The sequence below is a fragment of the Amphiura filiformis genome, chromosome 1, assembly GCF_039555335.1.
Source record: "Amphiura filiformis chromosome 1, Afil_fr2py, whole genome shotgun sequence".
NCBI lineage: Eukaryota > Metazoa > Echinodermata > Ophiuroidea > Amphilepidida > Amphiuridae > Amphiura > Amphiura filiformis.
This window is the reverse complement of record NC_092628.1, coordinates 30199370-30227154: the sequence shown is the minus strand read 5'-3', so window position 1 is coordinate 30227154 and position 27785 is coordinate 30199370. Positions and strand designations below refer to the sequence as shown.

General features: G+C 34.8%; 1 protein-coding gene across 1 annotated transcript; it reads right to left on the bottom strand.

Moving 5' to 3' along the window:
* Positions 1-4612: 4612 nt before the first annotated feature.
* LOC140141525 (glyoxal reductase-like) lies at positions 4613-26651 on the bottom strand. The gene is made up of 8 exons (XM_072163462.1): positions 25350-26651; positions 24444-24695; positions 14812-14913; positions 13403-13491; positions 6648-6722; positions 6368-6478; positions 6045-6104; positions 4613-5488 (listed from the first exon to the last, which is right to left on the bottom strand). Exons 1-8 carry the CDS (start codon positions 25405-25407, stop codon positions 5390-5392), a joined length of 846 nt encoding a protein of 281 aa, XP_072019563.1. The 5' UTR covers positions 25408-26651; the 3' UTR covers positions 4613-5389.
* Positions 26652-27785: the final 1134 nt, after the last annotated feature.

Below are 27785 nucleotides of genomic sequence, written 5' to 3'. Positions count from 1 at the left end.
TGTAATGTCGAATGCAAATATTTCGATGGTCTATATTTTTTCACAGCTAAAATAGCCATGGCTTATTGGATTTTCTAAACCACGTTTTTTTCAATGTAGATTGACATGCTCGATTTCTCTGCTCGTGAATATTGCACTGCGAAATTTAAACGTTTCTTTTGTATACTTCAAACCAAGTGATTATCTTCTTCATACCATTATATAAGAGACTGAAATGAAAACCGAATCTCCTTGCTACAAATTTTAAGTTTCTAGCAATGGGTAGAAACAAAGATATCAATAATCATGTCACTCAAGAGCTAAGGCAGGATAATAGGAAACCACGTGACCAAAACCAAAACTTGAACTCAATATTTGAAATGAGGAAATGTTGCAATACACTTTTGTGTAGTGTGTGTAGTTCTATCAGCAGTTTTGGTGATCATCTTTTTGTTTAGACATGCCAGATATTAAAACTAGTAATTCACTGACTTCAACATCGCTTAACATCATTATTATTATTATTCTTTTTTCAGCCTGCCTTTGGTCAAGAATGTCAAAGTTGTCCTGGAACCTTCGTGAAGCCATACAAGGTAGAGCAGTTCAAATGCTCCATCTGTGGAAAAGTTCATGCCTTATGCACTTGTGATCCGGAAGATAAGCACGTGGATCCCAACAAGCCTCATCGAGCTGATCTCTGCGAGAGATGCCGCAAAGGATATTCCTGTCAGCATACATACTAAAAAATGCCAGAAGGAATCTGGATATACCGTAATGGAATTGTATAAACTATATTAACATTTGATTTCAATACATGACTTAATCATATTGAAACAAAGCAATACCCAGCAAACACAAAACGTTTTCGACATCGTTCGCAAAAGGTTATAAAAGGTTGTCAGAAAACGTTTAAATGTCGGGTTATATAAAGGGTATATTTAGAGTATTAAACGTTTTCATAACCTTAAAAACATTTTTGATAATCTACTGCTCAGCAAACAAAAATGTTTTACAGAAAACGTTTAAATGTCGGGTTATATAAAGGGTATAAAACGTTTTAATAACATTCCAAAAACATTCTTGAAAACTTGATACAAAACATTCTAAACAGAATGTTATTTTGGGAGTTGAACAAATATTTTGCGAAAAATGTTTGCCCAAAATATTTTCAATAACGTTTTAAAAACGTTTTCATGATCTTTATATAACCCGACATTAAAATGTTATTAAAAGGTTTTGAAAAAAACATTTTAAGAACATTTCTGTGTTTGCTGGGTTCAAATATTTTAACATAATAATATTTAAGTATTGACACAATATTTGGAAAAAATGTTTGCAAAAATAGTTTACAATAACATTTTTTGAAAACATTTAAAAATATTGTGGTAGTGTGTTTTCATACAAAACGTTTTAAAACGTTATCATGATCTTTATATAACCCGACATTTTAATGTTATTAAAACGTTTTTACCTAAACCAAAAGCCAAAATATAACTTATTTAAAATGTTTTTAAAACGTTTTTGTGTTTGCTGGGTAATTGATTTTATATTAACAGAAAGTTATTGATGTGATGAAAAACAAAATGAAGCTAAGACCCTCAAATGGAAAACAAAGCAATAATTAATAATGTGTAGCGACTTATTTGTCTTGATGAAAAACAAACTACCAAGATCTTAGTTATCAGTATGCTTCGACTATATCTATAAATACGTATTTATAAGTACGCGCGTGACCCATGGGCACGACATACCCAAACCAGCAAGCGTTAAGCGTCACCAAATGTGACGTGTCATGTCAAAACAGGTTATCAATTTTAAGTTTTTTACATATCTTAAAGAAATATATTTTGCTCCACAACTCCGTTTTTCCTGATGAAATCCGACATTCCTAAGCGAAGATATTGAGTTTGTAAGGTATGGTATTATAAAATTAGAAATTGAGATATCGGCCTTTAAACATATTATTGACATTGTTGAGAGTAGGAATTACCTTGAAAAATTACCTCAAAAATACAAGATGCCAGTTATATTCCGGTCTGAAACTATCAGACAATATTTTAAACATTAATAACATCACAAATTCGCAACAAACCCAAATTGTGAAAAAATCTGCTTTCGATATACCACGTCACAAATGCCCATGCCATTGAAAAGGATAGAAAATCTTTAGATAAATATCATCAAATTCATGTATTAGTTGAATAGCAAAATTATTACACAGGGGGGGGGGTCCGAATATGAAGCTCACCTCGAGACTTACTGTCTACAAGCTATTATGGCAGCGCAGAGGTGGTCACGTGCGTATGTGTACGTATTTATAAATATAGTCGAAGCATACTGGTTATGGAATACATCTTCCAATTATTAAGTTTGTCTTAAAACGTTATACAGGGTGTCCCATAAAAAATTACCGAGTGAATAAAATTGAACGTAAGTCGAGAAATAGACATCAGAATCAAAAATTTAAAAATGTAGCGCATAGCCTATTCTATTGTGCATCGTATACAAAAATGTTATTTGATTTGGTTGACTGGTTGCGAAGAAATTAACGATTACATAATGAGCGCATTAATGCAATTCATTCCAAGTTTGATCAACAGGCGCTTTTTTCATACTCGCTCACCGCTTCCTAAAGTTTGAGTATCTCATTAAATTTAGTCCACATAATCTATTTTATAATCCGATGGTGTTATGTTATTCATGCTTTCACTGAAGATGAATAATAGTTTGTCCGAGAAAACTATGTTTTCTGCAATATTGGAAGCTTTCCAACTTTAATTCTTTAAGTTGCCAAATATGTTATATTTTAACTTTCCAAAGAACATTTGAGCCAAGAATGACAATGTTCAAGTGCTTACAGCTTTACGTGTGATTTTGATACCATGCAACATTAATGTTGAAGTTTTAAAAGATTTAAACTTTGCTTTACAATTTCTTGGAAATATTCCACAAACATTAATGTATAGGGTATATTGCTGATCCATTAATTATCCTTTTCTGGTGCATTGTGGGATAGAAAAGGGAGCAAATTAGCGATCGATTTGCCCCTTTTTCAATCCCACAATGCACCAGAAAAGGATAATTAATGGATCAGCAATATACCCTATGTGAGAAAATTTTTAAGCTAGCTGAAATTCTCTATGCAATAATTCTTTATGCAACATTTATGTCAACATTAATGAAAAAATATATTTACAAGTACCGAGCACAATCTTACATGCAAGCTTTCATTTTCAATATCGTGCAGGTTTTCGAATTTGAACAAAACCGAACTAAATGCTTTGCAAGAAACAGATTGTTTAAAACAAAAAGGATTTCACAGAACAAAATATGAAGCCCATTGCATAGACAGTTAACCACTAGTGCGCATTGTGTTGAAACTTTCAAACTTGGAATGAAGTAAATTGACACATGCGTTATGTAATCGCCCATTTCTTCGCAATCAGTCAACCGATTCCAGTAAATTTGGCGTATAAGATGCAGAATAAGATGGGCTACACGCTGATGTTTAGATTGGTGGATTCTGATATCTATTTCTCGACTTACGTTCAAATTCATTCGCCCGGTAATTTTTTCTGGGACTCCCTGTACTCTCTAATTTGTGACTTTGGGAAATGAAAGCAAAAATATAGGGTACAACCATAAGAAAATGTTGGGAAGAAAGAGAAACACGATCAACAATTCATCACAATCCGAGCTCAGTCAAAGATGTCATAAAGGATAACTTGTCGTAATAATAATAACACTACGATTGTAAACAACCTGAAGCGTAATATCAACTCAGTAAGAAGCAAAGCATAACATTTTGTACCATGTTGTAAGATGATTGGATTTAAACATTGTAAAACAAGAACCCGATTTAAATTTCGCAGATATCCTTGGCGCCAGAAAACAGGCTTAATAACAAGTAAAAAATGTCTTCTATCATGTCTATTGGGCTAACATGGCTAAAAGTCTAATAATAAGTACTAAAACAGGTCTAGCATACCCACTAAGGATGTTTCATCGAGCTACTTATTTGAGGGAAACGCCTTGATTTCATTACATGATTTTGCTAATGATCATGAACTATAAAAATTATTGTTTTGAACTCTGAGTTAATGGTTCATGATCATTAGAAAAATCATGCAATGAAATCGAGATGTTCCTTTAATAGGCACGAAAATGTCCTAAAGTGTCCTCCAGGGATAACCTTTGCACATGATCTAACAGGGCGGATTTAGAGGGGTGCGCACCAGGCGCGCGCCCCCTCTATTTTTTGCAGATCGGTGCCTGACTCTGTGTATTTTTGCAGAGCGGCGCCTGACTTTGTGTGGGCGACGAGCCGCGGCGGCGGTGGCTCGGCGCTCCCTCTATTGAAAATTCCTGGATCCGCCCCTGATCTTTCAAAAGGGTTCCAGAAAATCAAGAACCTTTTGGAAAACCATTAGGCTTACATGATCTGCAGGCCTTTTCTTTTTCAGCATCAAAAATGTTTCCTCGGAGTACCAAAAAAGATCCATATGTTTAAAAACTATCGAAGGTTTTCTTACAGAAATACATAAACCCTTTTTGAAATAATGTCTTCAAGAGTGTACAATCCGGTACGAAATGGGTTATTTTCCATTTACATAGTGTAATAGGGATGTGGTTATATATATTTTGTCCTTGAGTTTGAAAGAAGAGATATAATAATACTGACAATTCATAAATAAGTAGAATAGACAAACGAAAAATCAGCATTTGAAAGAGAATACTTTATAATATGAAATAATGTAAATAAGAATTATTTGTACTTGCTATTCTTACTTTTGATTATACTTTACATCTCGAATGAATGTTTGTTGATTTTTATGTGGTAATCAAACCAAACCAATTAAAACTAAACGTAGTAAAGTCTGTCTAGTGTCTAAATAAGTGCCTGGGCAATGGTTACATGTCGATAGTCCAAAATCTATAACCTATAACCAAAGCCCTAATTCTAAGCCTAACCGTAACTTTAACCCTACAACATAACCTTGGCAATCAAGTTAGCGCAGTTGCTAGAGCTTCAGACTCCAGTGCGGGAAGTCCCGAGTTCGAGCAATGGTGGGGTTGGAAAATGTTCTCGTGAAAATTGCGCTAGCTTAAAATTCCCCTTGGCAAAGATCTCGATGCCTAATTTACTCGGTTTACACGTTACTTGTGGAGCTGATCCTAGTTGCGATGGTTACATATAGGTAGACTAGGAGACTGCGCCCATATTGAGCTGAGTTTTTTTAATGTTATAAAATGGTTCATAAGGTTTGTTTGAGCCACAGTGGTCAGCGAAAACCTTTAAAGTGTACAGAGGCTTGTGAATTGGCATCGTGCACTATAAATCCCCAATTTATATTAACTCTGACCCTAACCATGCTAACCCTATCACTAACACTAACCCGATACCACTCATTTATGGAACATCTTTGAAAGGGTTAAGTGTATGAAAGGAATCTTTGTGAATATTGTCCATTGCATCCATGTCTTCTTTGGAAAGCTGGAAGTCAAAAATCTGTTGATAAAACATGAATAAAATCATCAATTCAATGAAACAAGTATATACCTGATTTATGAACAGATAGTGTAAAATAATTATGACTTACGGCGAATGGGATGGCAGGGGCCATACCGTAAAACCTCGTTTAGTGTTTTTGATGAAAGCTAAATTAATACGAAACAAGTGTAAATATTCCAAAACAATAGATTGGTCTTACAATAATACTTGTTTGTATATGCTTGGATCTGTAATTTATTTGCTCAAAATCCATAATGGTGCCTGGAATAATTTAGCTTTTATCTTATCACAGGCACTCTATATGCTTGTAGACGAGGTTTTACGGTATTTCAAGTTTTAGCCATTTAAATAAAACTAAAACTGCAGTGTATTTCTTGACATGAATACATTGAATCTGATAGGAAATGAGTCAAGAAACCCAATAATTGTATTTGCATATCTTCATAGTCTTGCTGTTCTTGAGTTAAAGCTAATAATTATATCAAAACGATTTCCCCCTCTCAAGAAAAATCATGTAAATGTAAAGATTGAGAAGGAGAGAATTAGTACTCACTGTTGAATTTTCCTTGGCTCGCTCAACTTTTGCTGTTTTGGGAACTGGAACGATACCGTGCTGAAAAAAACCCCATACGTTCGATTTATTGTTTATTTTCAGGGTGACTGTGATATATTTTAATTCAAAACAATTCAAACAAATTATCACATAATTTTTTTTTTGCTCATGTAGTGGGTGAAGTTTTTTTTTTCAAAACTTCCTACCCCCACCTGAGAATCTAATGGTACGTCCCTTAAGTTCATTTCAGTAGTCCAATCCTTTTTCATACGAGAGCCACTTTGAAGGCCCTGTATAGAATACTATGTAAATTTTTTTTTTACCTGGATGATCCACCGTAGTATAACTTGTCCTTGTGTACGTTTGTTCTTTTGGGCAACCTTGATGATTTCAGGATGGGAGACTGCTTTTCCCGCACAAAATGGAGAGTATGCCTATTTATAAAAAGCCACAGGTTATTCGATAAAGTAAAAAAGGATAGTGATTTTTCTCCTAGCCCACACGTAAGGTCCACACTCTTATAATCACAAATATGATAAACAATATCACAAACGCTATACCTGAATTTCATAAAATAAATATGTATCAGACTTGGTATATTACCTGAAGAACTATGTTGTTTGCCTTACAGTACTTGATAACATCTCTATTAGGATCTTGGAATGGATGATACTCTATCTGAAGGTGAGAAAAATATCGTTAAAAAAACTTTTTTACGGGCGGATGGACTTGTCAATTGGGGTGAGTCGGTCGGGAATTGGTTTTCGGGAAGAGACTATTTACCCTAAAAATCACACTTAGCTTGAAAGACATTATTTGCAAACATATTGTAAACTTCCTGAACTTGTTTTACTAGTAATTTATTAGCCAAAATCAAACTTCGGCTTAAAACGGCTGTAGGCCTATATAACAAAACGAAATCAGTCGGGCCCGAAGAACAGGGGTTTGTTTGTCATCGCCTTATCAAATATTTTCGCAACTCCGAATAGTTTTGTCATTTAAATTCCAGTTATCGATATTCAACACAAATTATGAACATTTGATTTTATTTGAATATGAAGTATAAACAAAATTATACCAGGTGTTGCTTATGTACGGTGTATGATGAGGGACATGCAAACTTCAATCAGTTTTTGCAAACTTCAATCAGTTTGAAGTCAGTCAAGTTAGCTCAATAGTCAGTCAAGTTAGCTCAATCGTTAAGGCGTTCGACTATGGCGGTACCTACAATCAAGGAAAAAAGTCCTTGGAACGCTTGGCACACTCTGTCGAAATTCCGTGCAGAATTTCTTATGTTCATGGAAATGACCTATATTGTGTTTGGGAAGAAACATGACATCTACAACAATGATTTACCCTTCCCTCTCCCCATCAAGCAATGTTGGAACACATTGGGGAACCGCTGAAGACATTGGCATTTCTCAACATTGCACGGGGAGAGGGGTGACAGTTTTCTGTTATTTACACGCAAGCGTTCCAAGACTTTATTCCTTGATTGTCTCTACCGAATGCAAAATATTTCATCTAAATTTCGTTTTTGTCTCATAACTCAAAAACGGAATGTCGTATGAGCTTCAAATTTCACACGATTTGAGAGTGGATTATATACTTTGCAATCATAATAAAATTGTTGATAACGAATTTGGTTTATTTAGGGAGTGGTCACAGAAAACACCCCATATGCTAAATTACACACGTTTCATAATTATGGCTCTAAACTGCTCTAAAATGTCATTTGTGTCCATAACTCAAAAACAGAATGTTGTATGAGCTTCATATTGCACACGATTTGAGAGTGGATTATATGCTTTGTAATCAAAATAAAATGGTTGATTAAGAATTTGGTTTATTTAAGGAGTGGTCATTGGAAACACCCCCTATGCTAAATTACTCACGTTTCTTAATCATGGCTCTAAAATGCTCTAAAATGCCGTTTTTGTCCATAACTCAAAAACAGAATGTTGTATGAGTTTCATATTGCACCAGATTTGAGAGTAGATAATATCCTTTTGAATCATAATAAAATTGTTAATAAAAATGTTGGGTTATTAAGGGAGTGGTCACTGAAAACACCTCCTATGCTAAATTACACAAGTTTCGTAATTATGCCCTCTACTGTAGTCAAATTTCGTTTTTGTCTCGTAACTCAAAAACACTACAAATACATTTTTTACAATATCACAATGTTTTGCAGCATGTTTCCAAAATATTTTCAATGTTATTAAAACTTCAAACATTTTGTACCCTTTATGATATAACCCAACATGTAAATGTTTTCTCTAAAACTTGTGTTTGCTGAGTATAGGCTTATATAAATGTTTTCTGGAAAACTTGTGTATGCTGAGTATAGGCATATCCGAGCGAATCACAAAGATTATGATGTAACAATTTGAAACAACTCATTTCTGAATATTATTTCTATTAAAACACGCTTTTGCGATGAGAAAAAACACGAAAAAAAAACACAATTGAATATACTTTTAAAAAAAGACCACCACTGGGACTCGAACCATTCACATCGGTCAATAGTCAAAAGGTTAACATGTCTCTACCGAATGCAAAATATTTCATCTAAATTTCGTTTTTGTGTCATAACTCAAAAACGGAATGTCGTATGAGCTTCAAATTTCACACGATTTGAGAGTGGATTATATACTTTGCAATCATAATAAAATTGTTGATAACGAATTTGGTTTATTTAGGGAGTGGTCACAGAAAACACCCCATATGCTAAATTACACACGTTTCATAATTATGGCTCTAAACTGCTCTAAAATGTCATTTGTGTCCATAACTCAAAAACAGAATGTTGTATGAGCTTCATATTGCACGCGATTTGAGAGTGGATTATATGCTTTGTAATCAAAATAAAATGGTTGATAAAGAATTTGGTTTATTTAAGGAGTGGTCATTGGAAACACCCCCTATGCTAAATTACTCACGTTTCTTAATCATGGCTCTAAAATGCTCTAAAATGCCGTTTTTGTCCATAACTCAAAAACAGAATGTTGTATGAGTTTCATATTGCACCAGATTTGAGAGTAGATAATATCCTTTTGAATCATAATAAAATTGTTAATAAAAATGTTGGGTTATTAAGGGAGTGGTCACTGAAAACACCTCCTATGCTAAATTACACAAGTTTCATAATTATGCCCTCTACTGTAGTCAAATTTTTTTTGTCTCGTAACTCAAAAACACTACAAATACATTTTTTACAATATCACAATGTTTTGCAGCATGTTTCCAAAATATTTTCAATGTTATTAAAACTTCAAACATTTTGTACCCTTTATGATATAACCCAACATGTAAATGTTTTTTCTAAAACTTGTGTTTGCTGAGTATAGGCTTATATAAATGTTTTCTGGAAAACTTGTGTATGCTGAGTATAGGCATATCCGAGCGAATCACAAAGATTATGATGTAACAATTTGAAACAACTCATTTCTGAATATTATTTCTATTAAAACACGCTTTTGCGATGAGAAAAAACACGAAAAAAAAAACACAATTGAATATACTTTTAAAAAAGACCACCACTGGGACTCGAACCATTCACATCGGTCAATAGTCAAAAGGTTATCAGTCTGAGGACTAATCCGCTACGCCACGCTGCCATTTCGCAATCGAAGTAACAAGTTTTGTTCTTTTATAGTAGTCAGGTATCGGGGAAAGTGTAAACTTGTATAGAGTGCTTGCACGAAAGGTCATGAGTTCAAATCATCCTCCAGACACGCTCCATAAGATATGCTAATGCATGGAGTACAAAGAATTACTTTGATCAAAAGCAGTTAAACAGGTGATTGGTATTGTACTCCGTGCATTTGCACGTCCTCTGGAGCGTGTCTTTAGGATGGTTTGAACTTTGTGATCTTCCATGCAAGCACCCTATAGTAGAAACCTCAAAATGTATCAGTTTACCATAATGACAAAATGGTCCAAAATCGACATTTTATGTTTTTAGGCCGCATCTCACGAAGCGTCACGTTCGTTTACATTTGCTCTACCAATTGAACATGTTTTATTGCAAAAGGAATGAAACATTCGTTTCATATATAAAATTTGTTAACAGTTAAGTTTACCAATTTGAATTGAAATAAATACGCATAAACAACTCATTTCTGATATTATTTATTAAAATACGCTTTTGCGATGAGAAAAAAAAAACAAGAAAAGAAAAACGAAAACAACAATTGAATATACTTTTAAAAAGACCACCAATGGGACTCGAACCACATCGGTCAATAGTCAAAAGGTTATCAGTCTGAGGACTAATCCGCTACGCCACGCTGCCATTTCGCAATCGAAGTAACAAGTTGTGTTCTTTTATAGTATTTTCATTTTGTATTGAAAGAAATTGTATATATATTTATTTCAATTCAAAATGGTAAAGTGTTAACAAATTTCATAGAAGAAATAAAGGTGACATTCCTTTTGCATTAAAACATGCTCAATTGGTATAGCACATGTAAACGAACGTGACGCGTCATGAGATGCGGCCTCAAAACATAAAATGTCGATTTTGGACCATTTTGTCATTATGGTAAACTGATACACTTTGCCATTTCTACTATACAAGTTTACACTTTCCCGATACCTGACTACTATAAAAGAACAAAACTTGTTACTTCGTTTGTGCAATGGCAGCGTGGCGTAGCGGATTAGTCCTCCGACTGTTAACTTTTTGGCTATTGACTGATGTGCATGGTTCGAGTCCCAATGGTGGTCTATATTTTTTCTTTAAGTGTATTAAATTGTTGTTTCGTTTTTTTTTCTTTTATTTTTTTCTCATCGCAAAAGCGTATTTTGTTATAAATAATATTCAGAAATGAGTTGTTTCAAATTGTTACATCATAATCTTTCTGATTCGCTCGGATGTGCCTATACTCAGCAAACACAAGTTTTAGAGAAAACATAAATTTTACACGTCAGGTTATATCATAAAGGGTACATAATGTTTTAATAACATTTAAAATTTTTTTTGGAAAACATGCTGCAAAACATTGTGATATTGTACGAAAAATGCATTTGTAGTGTTTTTGAGTTATGAGACAAAAACGAAAATTGACTCAGTATCATACAGAAGAGGGCCATAATTACAAAACTTGTGTAATTTAGCATAGGAGGTGTTGTCAGTGACCACTCCCTAAATAACTCAACATTTTTATCAACAATTTTATCATGATTCAAAAGGATATTATCTACTCTCTAATCGTGTGCAATATGAAGGTCATACAACATTCTGTTTTTGAGTTATGGACAAAATCGACATTTTAGAGCAGTTTAGAGCCATAATTATGAAAAGTGTGTAATTTAGCATATGGGGTGTTTTCAGTGACCACTCCCTAAATAAACCAAATTCTTTATCAACAATTTTATTATGATTGCAAAGCATATAATCCCCTCTCAAATCGTGTGCAATATGAAGCTCATACAACATCCTGTTTTTGAGTTATGGACACAAATGACATTTTAGAGCAGTTTAGAGCCATAATTATGAAACGTGTGTAATTTAGCATATGGGGTGTTTTCGGTGACCACTCCCTAAATAAACCAAATTCGTTATCAACAATTTTATTATGATTGCAAAGTATATAATCCACTCTCAAATCGTGTGAAATTTGAAGCTCATACGACATTCCGTTTTTGAGTTATGAGACAAAAACGAAATTTAGATGAAATATTTTGCATTCGGTAGAGACAATCAAGGAAAAAAGTCCTTGGAACGCTTGGCACACTCTGTCAAAATTCCGTGCAGAATTTCTTATGTTCATGGAAATGACCTATATTGTGTTTGGGAAGAAACATGACATCTACAACAATGATTCACCCTTCCCCTCTCCCCATCAAGCAATGTTGGAACACATTGGGGAACCGCTGAAGACATTGGCATTTCTCAACATTGCACGGGGGAGAGGGGGTGACAGTTTTCTGTTATTTACACGCAAGCGTTCCAAAAATGTCATTTTTTTGAAAAGGATTAAAACGATCTACTCATTTTAAAGTCCACACTACCCTTGTGCATGATTTTCTTCCACAGACGGAGTATGAATTTCGTGTGGGATGAACACCTAAAGCAGCTCCTTTTGAACGGTGTACTTTGGTTATATGTGACGTGTCATGTCAAAAGGAGACACTTTTGGGCAGGTTATCAATTTTGAGGTTTGTACATATCTTAAATATAGGGATATTTTGCTCCACAATGCCGTTTTCCCCAATGAAATCGGACATTCCTAAGCGAAGATATTGAGGTCGTAAGTTATGGTATTATAAAATTAGAAATTGAGATATCGGCCTTTAAAAATATTATTGACAATGTTGAGAGTCCAAAAGTGTCCCCTTTTGACATGCAACGTCACATATATATAAATGCGCTTTTATAAACACGCACGTGACCACCTCCGCGCTGCCATAACAGCTATAGACGGTAAGTCTCGAAATGTCCTTCTACATAACGAGTGGTCTTTCTATACAATTGAATGCAAAGGCGGAACAACATTAGACTGCTGTGCAGCAAAATTGTCTATTTTGTTCAACTTTGTGATTATATTCTAAACGTGTCGGTCGTTGAATATATTTTCCGTCGTCAAATACTTTCAAAATGTTGTTTTTGATAACATATTACAAATTCGGAATTGCAAAATGTGTAATAATTTTGCAATTCAATAAATACTTAAATTTGATAATATTTATCTACAGAGTTCCTATCCCTTTCTGTATAGTGGTCAATGCATGAGGATTTGGTCACGCTTGCTGGTCTTGGTATGTCGTGCCCATGGGTCACGTGCGTATTTATAAAAGCGCATTTATAGATATAACCGAAGTACACTGTTGAATTTCAAACGCCCTCTGAGAAAGATTCAACATGACTCTTCCATATCGAGGAGAATGGGTTTCATATAGATTTGGCTAATGTGCTAATGCTATTCAAATTCGTATTTCAAACATCTTCCATACGGGGAGTGTGGAGTTTAAATGTATTAAGGGGTACTACACCTCGATAAATTTGTGTCTATTTTTGCATTTTCTCAAAACTAATAACACACTGGTAACAAAAGTTATGTATATTATAAGGGAAGAAATCCAATTACTACATTGGAATTTCAGTGACCCAAGACAAGCGGTTTGGTATTTATGATAAGAAATAAGGTACTGCTAGGATGTACCTTATTTCCTATCATATTATACTGAACCGCTTGTCTTGAGTCACTGAAATTTCAGTGTAGTAATTGATTCCTTGCCCCAATAATATACATAACTTTTGTTACCAGTGTGTTATTATTTTTGAGAAAATGCAAAAATAGTCACAAATATACCACAGGGGTGTAGTACCCCCTTAACCCAATGTTACACACCTGGTTAACGTGAGGCACAACTTGCATGGTTTGAAGTTCTTCCAGATGCCGTACGTCATAGTTACTCACGCCTATTGATTTACATATACCTATAGTGAAGACCAAAGGAATTATTGTCTTTCAGTCACTATACTTGCCTACAGCCTATAGTGTTATTAATATGAGCTGTATTATCTACATCTAGTTTATTTGATCAAGTCTAATTTACGGTAATATTAACTAAAATTAACTGGGCTCCTAGATAAAAGTGTACTACTTGTTCGTAGATTTGACAGAATTGATATGCCCCTTCAGGTATTGGTTAACACCGGTAGTGAGAATGTATAGGCTTTGGAAAAACATTAAAGGAGTATTTCGTGATCCTAGCATCCTCTTTTTATGACATTTTTCAGTAGATATTCACGAAAAAGCTTATTCCCAAAATTTCAGTTGATTCCGATTTTGAGTTTGCGAGTTCTGCCTGATTATGTGTATTACACTGCTCCATAGGCCAGTGTTGTAATTTCGTTCTGGTATACCAAAACGAAATTCAAATCATTTGACGATATTTTTGCTAAACGAATAATCTGCAAGATATGGAAAAGTTTTCCTATGAAAGTCTCTTTAAATAAATTATACTCGACTCCAGTGTGTGCACGCTGTGTGTACAGAGGCGTTCGAGGTCAATGCACAATGCATACATTACCACACAACACACTAGCTCACACTAAGCAGGGCTGTACGGAAGAGGGTATGGTTTTTCCTACAGTACGACGGCACTTTGTAACCAATCAGATTCCTTTTTAGAGAGTAGAATCTGGCAAAGTATTTCTAGCAAATACCGTTTAAGCCAAGTCAATCGGACTTTCTATTATCAACATGAGGGCCGTCTATAGCACGCTACTTTAATGACATGGGGTGCATGTCAGTGTATTTCGCTGTAAATCGAGTGAGATTTTGGGAATACCTTGCCGTGTTTAGTGCTCCTGTACGACGAGGTCTTTCATCAGATTTCCTTGAAAATCGGGGAAAGTAAAGTTTAATATATACTTGAGACAAATAAGAGTGAGCCAAAAAATTAAAGACTTTCCCTTCATAATAATTGAAGTTGAAAGAGAAAAAAGACAATTTTCTCCCATTGCTTAACTGTGGGACCCCTTTTATTTGAGCAAAAGAGACTACTTTTCCATATATGTACCCAGCTGAGGTTTCCAGTCGTATAAAAATCTCAACTTTTTTTGAAAAAAGTGGGTGGATCACGAAAGCCCTTTTAATGGCAACTCATGTTTACAATTCAGTTAACACAGATGTATGAAGAGTCAGGTAGATGCATGTATAGGATAGGCCATACTCGCACGTTATATAGCAAATTATCTTATCACTGTAAACAGATGTACAAGACAAGGATGTATAAAGTATATTACACTAACCCTGCTCGTATGCTTCGTGAAGCACTCTCCACGTATCTTGTCGAGTCTTGGTTGGGTTTGTAGTTCCATCAGGGCAGTTTGGCATATGAATTAGATAAAGATCTGAATGGGTTGTAAGAGCAAATAGAAAATTAATACTGTTGTGGCGATATATTATTTTATATCCCGTGCCCTTCTATTTTCATTTATTTATTTAATCAAAATTATGGTGTCATTCACCCCGACTGAAAAATCACTCTCTCGTTTCATTTCGATTAGACTATCGTAAAACGTCACAATGGTCTTTTGTAAACAGAGGTCTTGTGGACGACGCAAACTGAGGTTTAGTTGTAGCTTGTAGCAGTCACTCAGAGAGATAACACCTGTCTATAAAATCTCCGTGTGCGTCAAGACTTGGACACAACTTCTTAGTTTAGAGCGAGAATAATTCTCGCTAATTATTACTTTGATAATGGAGTTTGTTCTATTCCCAGTTCACTTGTTAGTTTTAATATAAAGTTTCATACGAAATGAAGAAGATGTAGTAAGGTAATAAATAACTTAAATATCAGTAAATTGTGGTTTTGATTGTCTTGATGTTGGTGTGATAATATTCGTGCTTGGCTGAGTCTGAAAGCCTAAATAAGACCCTGGTCGAACCTCTAGTTCTATGGAGAGCTTTTTATTAGCGCCCATGCCAAATCTATGATGAATAGCCGATGAAGAAACTACCAATCTGAGGGACTAGCCGAGACGAGTGAACCAAGACGCATCTACCAAGCCGTGTGATTTATCCTGGTACCTACCTCGCTGCCTAAAATATTTAGCGAGTCCTAATCCCAAAGCTCTTTATTAGAATACTTAATAATAAGATCACAACGTTTTTCTTTCCTGACGGAAAATCATCCATCTTTAATATTTTGAAAATTGTGAATAAATCCTAGACATTAACATGACTGTCGAAAGGTTAAAAAATACCCAAAATTCAGATTCCCGCTTACAACGCTCACCTATCCCTGACGTAAATGTTGAACGGTCCCTTAGCGTTACAAGTTAAAGGAGGAATAAAAATGCTTTTTTGGTATCAGTACGAATCCCGCATCGTTCTCGCTGACTCTGTGATATACCTAGTACCTTAAGGGACTGTAAAATGTCATGTAAACTCCCAGCAAACACAAAACGTTTTAAAAACGTTTTAAATAGGTTATATTTTGGCTTTTGGTTGAGGTAAAAACGTTTTAATAACATTAAAATGTCGGGTTATTTAAAGGTCATGATAACGTATTAAAACGTTTTGTATGTAAACACACTACAACAATATTTTTAAATGTCTTCAAAAAATGTAATTGTAAACTATTTTTGCAAACATTTTTGCCAAATATTGTGTCAATACTTAAATAACATTATGTTAAAATATTTGAACCCAGCCAACACAGAAATGTTCTTAAAATGTTTTTTTTATCAAAACCTTTTAATAACATTTAAAAGTCGGGTTATATAAAGGTCATGAAAACGTTTATAAAACGTTATTGAAAATATTTTGGGCAAACATGTTTCACAAAATATTTTTTCAACCCCCAAATAACATTCTGTTTAGAATGTTTTGTATCAAGTTTTCAAGAATGTTTTTGGAATGTTATTAAAACGTTTTTATACCCTTTATATAACCCGACATTTTAACGTTTTCTGTAAAACATTTTTGTTTACTGAGCAGTAGATTATCAAAAAATGTTTTTTAAGGTTATGGAAACGTTTTATACTCTTAATATACCCTTTATATAACCCGACATTTAAACGTTTTCTGACAACCTTTTATAACCTTTTGCGAATGATGTCGAAAACGTTTTGTGTTTGCTGGGCTATTATCATATCAGTAGTAGATGTTGGCATTGATAAACTACCTGCTAGACGTGTTCCCTTCATCAATCAGAATTTTTTTATGTCAAATGAAAGCTATACACTTCCCCCTAAAAACACTTTTCGTCATTAGGTCAACAGATAACGCAATTCAATGTTATATAGCAAGGCGAGTGTGGTAAATCTGTTGAAAACTACCTATCCAAGCACATTTTTGACCAAAATGTAGGTTTTAATTTTAAAAGTCAAAACCTCAAGTGTTCCTAACAATAGTTTTCAAATTTTATGTCATTAACTATTTTCACCTGTTTTGTCATATGGTTGTAGATTCAATGAACTATAACTTTGCTAAATTTATTGATTTATTTTATTTATTACACTTTCAAATTGATATGCCCCTCCCTTAAATAACACTCGCCCCTCCCCGCTGTCAAGAATACCCCTCCCCTTATTTAAAATTCCCTTATACACAAAATATATTTCCCTCCCTGGCCCGGAGTAGGCCCTATATACATATAGGGCCTAGATGAAAAATAAAAAAATTGAACTTTAAATAATATATATACATAATTGATACATTATCTATATACAACACTTTTCTGAGCTATTACTCATTATAGGCCTATATGGCAAAATTACAAGCTCAAACAAGGACTTCAAGACAAATACATTTATGAACATAATAAGCTAGAATGACATGAGCCCATTGAGAAATGTTTTACAAATTACAATACTTGTAATGAATGAATGTAATACGCATGAAGTACAGAACATTACTACCTAAGATAAATGCATTTGAGCATTCAATTCACTACTGATGGAAATGTTTCAGACTGAGGCCCGGACTGAGGTATAACCTACATTACAAAGTGAATATTTAAGGCTATTCATTTCATGAGTTCTGATATCTTTATATGCCTTACATAAAATGTAAAACATCTTCTTGACCATCATTACAACATGTACAAAGGCTACAAATGGCAGAAATAGTTCAATCTCAAATACTTACTTTCCTATCAAGCGACAATGTATTGGAGCGGGCTCTGAATTTCAAACTGGCTCCATAAATGAAAATTTTCTCAAGAAGATAATTTTCTAGAGAAGGCACATTCTTGTGAACATAATCGTTTAAGGAAGTTTTTTTACAAGCATTTTCTACCACAATATTATATTGGCACGTCATTATTGTTATCAAGGTATGTTTTGAACATAAAATCCATATCATTATATCATACAATATATTTTCTATTGACTGAATCCACTTTCACTTCCATCTCATATTGTTATTTGAATTCATATTATAAAGTTCACTAAATATCAATTTAGGCCATCGATTTAAATTACCATCCAATATAAATACAGTCCGAGAAGGCATTGACACAAAAAACTTGATCATAGATGCGTATATTAAAGGGGTAACCCTATTGGTTTTGGATATGGATTGTCTTTAAAATTACATAATAATATCAAATATCTCCCCTTTATGCTGCTTTGTGAAAAACGAGAGCATTTTCAGCGTAAATGTGAATAAATAGCCAAATTTGCAATCCAATACCTTGTATACGTGAATTGCATTCTGGGTAGGCATGCAACAACAACAATTCCCGTTCGTATGACGAATGCTGACATGCTGCAATGCCCGGTCCGTATTGAACGAAAAATATTTGTTGTTTTTTTGTTTGTTTTTGTTTTTTCGTACCGTTTCAGAAAAAAAGGAAACAAAATATATTTCCCCTTGCAATATGTACATTTCAAATGAATATAAAAAGTTTGGGTTAAAAATGGAGAGGAAAAAACCCTTCCGATACCGGGTTTTGAACCGGGTACCTCGCGGGTAAAAGAACGGCGCGCTAGCCAATTGAGCTATTTCAACAACTGAAATAATCAAGGAATTGTTTTAATTATATACGGCGGACCGTCTCCTCAGCACTTAGCGTAGTTCGCTTTTTTCTCTTCCCATGATCCGAAGTAATTTTTATTGTTTACAAACTGGTATACCTGTAAAAACCGCTGTGATTGATGATTTCTCTGGAAATACATCGACTTGGAGCGTCAAATTTCAGGATAGTAATGAGAAAAATAGTATCTATTATGTGATACCAAAACCTCATCAACAATGAAAAAATCGGGGGATGATGCTGTCGATCGGGTTACGGACCTTTAATGGCCTTTACAATATTTTCTCATGTTCTCGATTAGATATGAGGTAATAATGAAATGAAATGAAATGAAATGAAATGAAATGAAATGAAATGAAATCATATTACAAATAATCTTCGTCTTCATTCAATCGTCTAAATTGTGTTCTCTTGAAAGGAAGTAGAATTATAGATTTATAGATTGTCATCTTTCAAAATGAATGTCACCACGTTATAAAGTATCTGAGATTAGCTGAGATTGTCGCGAAGGGTTCGCAAAGGTTAAGCTATTTTTGAGAAAGAGAAGACCGAAGGACAAAGCAGTTTGCCAAACAACATTGATAATGGCTCGTCTGGAAGTAGCCAAAGGAATGTACCAGTAATATCTGAACGCACCCTTTATTATAGGCTTCTTGGTCCTAAGATATAGAGAAGGAAAAGAAAGCCCAAAGTTATATTCAGATTACATAGTGGACATCGGTAAATAAACCCATGCCAAATACCCAGTAGGTAGATGCCTACGGATATTGGAAGTACTAAATAGAATTTATTAATGTAGTACATGTATAATTCTGTACATTAAATCGATCATTTTAGAAAAATGATCCAAAAACTGCCACAAGGACTACTTGTTAACATCCGTACCCTGTACCAGGGAATAAGCTATTTCTGGTCCCCTCATTTCCTTTGCTAGTAAATTCATTCATTCATATTTCATTTTCATCAATCATCAACATCAATATACAAGTGATACTAATATTCTTAACAAAGTAATAAAATTAAATGTAAACAAGAGTCATTGGTATATAAATAAATCTCAATACATTTAGGCAGTAACAATTAAATCAATATAATTAAATTAGAATAACATTATATGATTGACCAAAATACACTTTAAATGCATAATGATATTACGAGCGTGCTTGTAGTAGTTTATCACGGAAATACCACACTGCAATGGCAAATGATCTTGAAGTACTTCTACGGTGATAAGCGCCTAACAACTGATAAGCTGGCTCTCTACAAACACGCTCAGTGAATAATACATACATACATAATAAATACCGCAAGATCCACGCTTGTGATTATTTGAAGAGCTTCTGAATTTTACGGTCGAGGCCTCTTCACCACAGTGGACCATTAACCCGATTTTTTGTTTGAACATGTTGAAGGAGTTAATTGCAAAACCCATTATTTTTCGCTGCCAACGCCAAGCAAACACAGTGCCATGCTCTGCACATTTATGAATTCGAATACATAACTAGGATATCATGTCTAATACAAAAGGCAGCCTTTAACAGAAATTAACGCGATAACCAGCCGGCTGCGCAACCTCATAAAAACTTGAACCCAATATTTCATTTTTATTTATACTTTGATGAACAAGAAAAATCTGAGGGCATAGTACTTGGCCCCTGTCTAGCTATCCCATGCCAACCTGGTGTTAATTCCTTCCTTCCTGCTATAAATAAAATTACTCGACCTAAGACTGAAGGGCATTACCACCTAAGACTGAAAGTGGTACCAATTGTATCGATTTTGTCAATGCTTCTGAAGACACACTAGAGTGAACACACCTATACAAATAGAATTTAAGAAAATACAACTGCGCAACAGAATAGAATGTGTTGCTGAGATAGAAATTGAACCTAAAGTGATCTACCCACGCACACTCTCACACCCGTATACAATAGTCATACTACTATGTAACTCAAAAACCTCAATGTAATTAGAATATTATTCAAATTCAAAGAACTCTCAATCGAATATATTTTCCTTTCTCTTTCGTATTTCATCTCATTCCTCATTACCTTTTAATTTGAAGACCGACACTTTATATGTACTTGTCTCACTACTGCGAGACTCAAATTTTATGACACACTATCAAACTCTTGAAATCAATTTTAAACAGATATCAATTATGACATATGGGGAGTGGTGGGTGGGATAAAAAAAAATTCTGCATCCGTTCTTGCTGAAAACTGACAGAGAATGGCCTTAGCCAACAAAATGGCCACCGACGGCTCCAAGCAAGGATGCCCGTGATTGGCCCTCCTGATACCAAACAAGGCACCCAATTGGCTCCTCATGAAAACATCGCGTGACCTCACGAGGGCGATCCCATTTCAGCTGCAGGGATAATTTTGTGTTTCATTTGATATGTACAAATTAAACTGCATTTTGATGATTTTCTGAATGAGCAAATGACTGAATGGGCCTTTAAGTTTCACTAAAAGATAATAAAACTAGTTAATAGCACTAATCTAATTTTATTTTTGATATCGTTCTGTTTGATTTTTCTACAGATGCTTGGCAATGAGTATCAATATCCAGCAGAAAGCTTACCATATCCAGGATGGGAGAAGTTTTATGTACCATTTGATGTTAGTCAACTCACAACAAACATGACCAAAGTACAATATCACAGCTCATTAATAATGCATACATCCAGTAAAGTGATTGTCGAACGAAAATGTGAGCGCGCTAGCAAACATGACAAAGACGTTGTTACTAAAAGAGGCGATGTCGTTATTCCTAAGTGGGCATTTGATTCAACTGGATATTGCCGATTCAAAAAAGATATCAACGTATAATAATAATTCTTCCAGATGTTAATAACCACATAAATGGTGGATATGTTGCATTTTTAGGTATTATGATAAGTTCTTTTTGATTCGATCTCAAATTTATTGAAGCCCGATTACTTCTGTTGTTCCAAACTTCCAAAAGATTCCCCATCGGGCTATTCCAGTTGAAATCCACATACCCCCATATTAGACATGTTCTAAATCTTCCACACAGAGGGTGTAGATTTCAAATGGAGTCACCCATTCAAGTAGCCCAATTGAATTCCCCGGTTGAATTCACGCTCCCTGTATGAATTCACGCTCACTGTATGGCCCATACAGGGAGCGTGAATTCAATTGGGATGTTAAGGTCATGTTTTCCACAGGGGGTGTATGAATTACAACTGGAATGACCCATTTTCTTGAAAAGTAATAAATTAATCAAACTTGCTCAGGGTGAAGGAGGATCTGTTGGGAGGGGGTAAGTTGGAGAGACTGTATAAAGTCTATACGTGTACAAAATTATTTCACCAGAAGACAATTCCGAAATTTGTCTTTATTTTTGTCACTTTTTTACGGAAAAATGCGAATGCGGTGTCAATGTCATTGTATTTTATCTGCGTAAACTTTTGATCAGTTTTAGTATAGTATATTCATTTGCATGTTTTTGTAGTGTAAGTCTTTTTTGAAATCCGCTTTGGTATTTTATGATAAGGCGCAATATAAATCCTTACATACATGTATGTATGCATGTATATTTTGTGAGCAATAGGACTGTAATATTGGAGCTCATTTTACGCAGATAAAAATATGTTTTAGGGAAAAGGTTCACATCTGCTACAAATCGGTGCAAAGAAGATTCTTTGATATTTTTAAATAACTTTGATTGGAGCATAAAAATGAGTCGGTTATTTTCCTTTGTATTATATATAATAGTACACAAACGAATAGATGACTGTGTGTTGAAGATGATTGCAAATATCTTGCAAATCGGATACTTTCATGGTGATCGTGTTGTTATTCCGAATGACCATTATTTCGAAGGGTCATTATTCCAAAGGCTATAGTTATTCCGAAGGGTCATTACTCCGAATTCGGAATAACGATCCTTTGAAATAACGATCTTTACCGTATCGGAATAATGACCCTTCGGAATAATGAGAAAATTCGGAAGGCTTCGGAGTATTGACTCTTCAGAATAACGAACCTTTGGAGTAATGAACCTTCGGAATAATAATCTGTAACATTTTGGACGAGATACGAGAAAATTTGGAGTATCAGCAGTAGATGTGGGAATAGATAAACTACCTGCTATCAGCAGTAGATGTGGGAATAGATAAACTACCTGCTATCAGCAGTAGATGTGGGAATAGATAAACTACCTGCTATCAGCAGTAGATGTGGGAATAGATAAACTACCTGCTATCAGCAGTAGATGTGGGAATAGATAAACTACCTGCTATCAGCAGTAGATGTGGGGAATGATAAACTACCTGCTATCAACAGTAGATGTGGGCATTGATAAACTACGTGTTATCAACACTAGATGTAGGATCAGGAATTAATAAACTACCTGCTATCATCAGTATATTATGTGTATTGATAAATTACGTGTAATCAGCAATAGATGCGGGCATTGATAAACTATCTGTTATCAGCAGTAGATTGGACATTGATAAACTATCTGAACCTACCTCCTATCAGCGGTAGATGTTGGCATTGATAAATTACCTGCTAACAGCAATATACCTGTTATTATCGTAGATGTGAGGTATTGATTAACTACCTGTTGTTATCGATAGTAGATGTGGGTATTGATAAACTATCTGCTATCAACAGTAGATATGGGAATTGATAAAACTACCTGCTATAACTTATAACTGATAGTATAAGCAGTAGATATGGGCATTGCTAAGCTACCTGCTATAAGCAGTATATATGTGAATTGATGAGCTATCTGCTAGCTGCTATCAGCAAAATAGCTAATGTGTGGTATTAATTAATTACCTGAGATCAAATTTTGTTCTCCAAAGTCGTCCTTATTAAGGGCAAAGGGACAAATACCCTATATCGTCTGGGGCGCGGACCGCCTAACTCAATCCCCTCACCCCCATATCGGATGCACTGGTCTTGCAGATTTTGTTTTGATGCATAATTTCAACACATTAAGTTTTACAAGTTGTCTGCAAAATAATATCACTTGAATGCAATTATTGTTTATCACGAGAGGATTACACATACACTGCAAAATCTACATCGCATTCAACTTTATATTCTATAAGATATTTAATTTGGTCAAAAGAGGTTTTTTTGCAGATTCCCGAGCGACCCAAAAATCCAGAAATCACTTGCTTTTTTAAGGGTACATTAATTTTGAAATTGAAAAATTTAGCCTATTTGTGCGACAACCTTTACCTTTATAAAAACCAAATAAGTGCCAAATCTACTATATTATCTTTTATTTATGTCTACGTTCATGATTTAGCCTTCATATCGGGTGAGCCGTTTAAAGCACATTTAATATTCAGATTATTTCGCAATATAGAAATAAACCATGACCAGCATTGGTTGACATGTCTGAAACAATCGAAAGACCGGCCTCCTTTTAAAGTCTTCAAAGGGCAAGCAAAACTTTTTCAAGACCTTTGATGGAAATTTACAGTTTTACAATAAATTTAGCCTCATCACGTCACGTAATCGATCAGGTTTGCTTTTATTAGATCACTTGCAGAAGACATTACAAAAACACGTCGTTTTGGTTTCAACAGTGTTGGTGCAATAGAGGTTATCCGTGTTCTATAAGTTGCATATCCTATCAGCGACTGCTATACCTTATTTAGGATTTTCACAAGAAGCACCTGCATGTGCAACAATGAATGTTTCAAAATAGCCCGCCAAAGTCATGCAAGTAACTCCGAGGTCGTGCATTGAATTGGTTTGAATGAGGAATACTACGGGAATCAGCGCCTTTTGTTAGAAGTCACACATGAGTAACATGGATAACCTCTATTCGGGTATCTAGAAAATGTTATGCAGGTTGACCCACTAAAACCCGTGAAATATAAAAGGTGCATGTATTTATCACACTTACCGACATATTCTAAATTCAAAGCTTTTAAAGATGCTTGCAAAGCTTTCTTTCCAGACTCATATCCCATATCTGTAAACCAAAGCTTTGTAGTTATGAAGAAATCTTGCCGTGGAATACCAGATTCATTAATAGCTTTACCAACATTTTTTTCTGTTCCATAAATAGCAGCTGTATCTACTAGTCTCATGCCACAGTCTTGAATGGCATACACTGTTGCTTCGTGTCCATAACCTCCAAATTCTCCCGAAGAACCTATAAAATCATTATGACCAGTTTGAATAGGCTCATCATTCATAGCAAGTTTTTAGCAACAAATAATATAGACACGGACATTCAATAATCACGTTTAAACTGATATATGGACATTTCTTCGTCATATGTCTAAATGAAAAATTATTGCATTGTAAAAAAAAGAGAAAGAGCAGTTATAGACAGTGGCGTAGCTATGGCATCCGTGGCGCCTGGGGCAAGGATGAGAATCGCTCCCCTTCCTAAAACAATTGCGAGAGGAGCATAATCAAGTAGAATTTCGGTCTAATAAACGATGACTATTTATGTTGAAATGGGTGCCCTCTATGATGGCGCCCAGTCTAGCTAAGCCACAGTCAATAGCCCATTTAACATCTACACCACACACCTCACCCCATACACCCCGCTTCCCCCATCCCGGAGTCCAAACCCATAATATTGTTCAATCCTATGGAGTATTAGAACAAAATTACTATGCATGTTGTAGCAGGTGTCTTGCACTCTCAAGATAAACCTAACAGTAATTCTATCTATCTTAAATTCATGCAATAGGCCTACGATGTACAGATATAATGTAATAAGTAACTGAGCCTGATTATTATAATATAAAATTAGTTTTTGCCGAACCTGGTAAATGCATGCTTTCATACTACTTACCAATTCCTATGGCGGGCATTAATACCCCATTGGAAAGCTTCACCGTCGGAATCGGCATTATAAAATGCAAATAATGAACTAAAATATATCAAAACAACTTTCACTCTTGGTGTTGCTGATCTAGTATTTTGTTGTTGTTGTCATATATTTTGGATAACGGTTCAACGATTTATGTCCTCTGTTTGACACGGACAAGTCAAATACGCATTTATTCATGCATTACTCTTTCCATTATAGTCAAGGACAAGGTCGGTGCTGAAGCTAAACAATACAATATTCAAGGTTAATTCGTTTGTCCGTGAAATACCTTTCTTGCCAATGACACCAGTCATACGCAGGCCATTCTGTGGCGTTTTAGTGCCCTGTGAATTTGAATGCCTAAAAGGTGGTACTACACCCTTGGCCAATTTTTTTGTCTATTTTTGAATTTTTCTCAAAAATTATAGCGCATTGGTGACAAGTAAGATATGTATATGTAAGATATGTAAGGACTACAACTACTGTACTGAAAATTCAGCACCTCACGGCAATAGTTATTGATTTATTGATCAAATTGGTTTCCCCTCATATTTGCCTGTAACTCCACAACTGCTGAAATAAAATTTCCAGTGCAGTAGTTGTAATCCTTGCCCGTATAAATATACTACATATCTTACTTGTCACCAATACGCTATAATTATATACTGAGAAAAATGCAAAAATCATGAAAATAGGCACAGCATTTGCCAGGGGTGTAGTACCACCTTAAAACCTCAAAGTTTAGATTAAAGGGCCCATTCAGTGATTTGCTCATCAGGAGGATCGTAAAAATTAGCAAAATTCAGGTTTTGGTACACACCTTTGTTAGTGTGATAGATGTGCTAACACAGCCTGCTAGTGGTTAAGCTGAAAGCGATGTATTAAAGACAAAAGAAGACATTTTACAAGTATCTGTAATTTATATACTTAAGTAGAGAAATTAGCTACATGTATTTGAATGAGGCTTCAACTTTATTAATATTGGTTAAATACCACTGTGTATTATCAAGTTATTGAACAGAAAGGATGAATATAACTGACGAGTTTCTTTTTGTGCCTGGTGTTTAGGCTAGCTGCACTCACTCCCGTGGAGGCAGACCTCATCAATGGCGTATACATGTTCACTCACACACAGATAGGTCAATTACCAGGCTATTTTCAGTAGCCTTAGTCGATGTCCCTCGGCTCATTATGCGTCTCAAAGGTCGGAACAAAATGGCCATGCGTGGCTGTGGATTCAACATACCATGGCGATTTCTGCCATGAAGATATCGGGGCGATTATACTGTGCTCCATAATCAGGAAAAGAAGAATATGAAGAAGAAATAATTTCCTTTATCCTTGGTTTACAAGCTGAAACATGTAGAGCAAACGTATTATTATTTTGCAGAAAGCTGTCAGGCCATATTAACTGTGTTCATTAACTTTTTGCATTAAGTTTAAGCACATTTATAGAACTTCACAACAAGCAAATTAATAGAAACCAAACTTCTACGCTACGTTTCTATATATACGTTTTATATCGCTGCGTATGAATATTCATCATTCAAGCAAATTAATATTTTTATTAATATACAGCGTATTGTTTTAACCCAACTATGTCAGTGTTAATACTGAGAAGCAAGAACTAAGTACGGCTGATGAATTGGTATTAAATAAGCTTAAATAAAATGCATTAAATACTATTTTATCCCCGTACATGACCTTTGAGTCAACACTGGCTACTGATAGAATGTGTCGGGTGCAATAACTTTATACTTATAGTGTGCGGTCAGTCAGACGCTCAATCATTTGTTATTGATATTTAAGTTGAAACCTACACCACATTTCGCCATACTTCATTTTAGAAACGCTTGCTGTTAGAATAAGAAAAATTTTAATTGTAATTATTGCACAGGTCACGGCGACCCTGTGACCTTTCCGGAAAAAGCCGAGTGGCAGTTTTTTCAAATAAATATTTTCTGTGTAAAAACTGTACCATCAGATAGGTAATGGAATATATGAATATTAACTGTACATCTATCATAACAATTTTTGATAACAACTTGCGTCACAATCGATCTAGTATAGAAGGTAGAGAATTTATTTCAATCTTATATACGCCATTTTTTTGGAATTAAGTGAATATTAATTCTTTAAAAACTGTACTTTTTTAATGTAATTTTCACATTAGACCCGACAAAAGATTACCGTTTTTTGTTATGATAATCTAATCTTTTGATTTCGTAAATAAAATTAGGGCTCTAATGTGGATTTAGGATGCAAACTGGAACAATCCAATCAAAATGGAGTTCGGATGCACTTCGTAATACAACTTCCGCCACTACGGGAAACCACATGCACAGCAGAGCACGTGGCCGATATCAAAATCGATTTTATGTATTGTGTATGTAGGCCTATTCATAGGACCCTCGTATT

Bases quoted from the DNA above. Each gene is read 5' to 3' on its own strand.
- LOC140141525 (XM_072163462.1), bottom strand. From the start codon at position 25,407: ATGCCGATTCCGACGGTGAAGCTTTCCAATGGGGTATTAATGCCCGCC. The intron at 13,492-14,811 runs GTTAGTGTAATA...TCTTCACTATAG, and splicing joins TCACGAAGCATACGAGCAGG to GTATATGTAAATCAATAGGC. The intron at 6,723-13,402 runs GTGTGTAACATT...TCTCACCTTCAG, and splicing joins TTGTGCCTCACGTTAACCAG to ATAGAGTATCATCCATTCCA.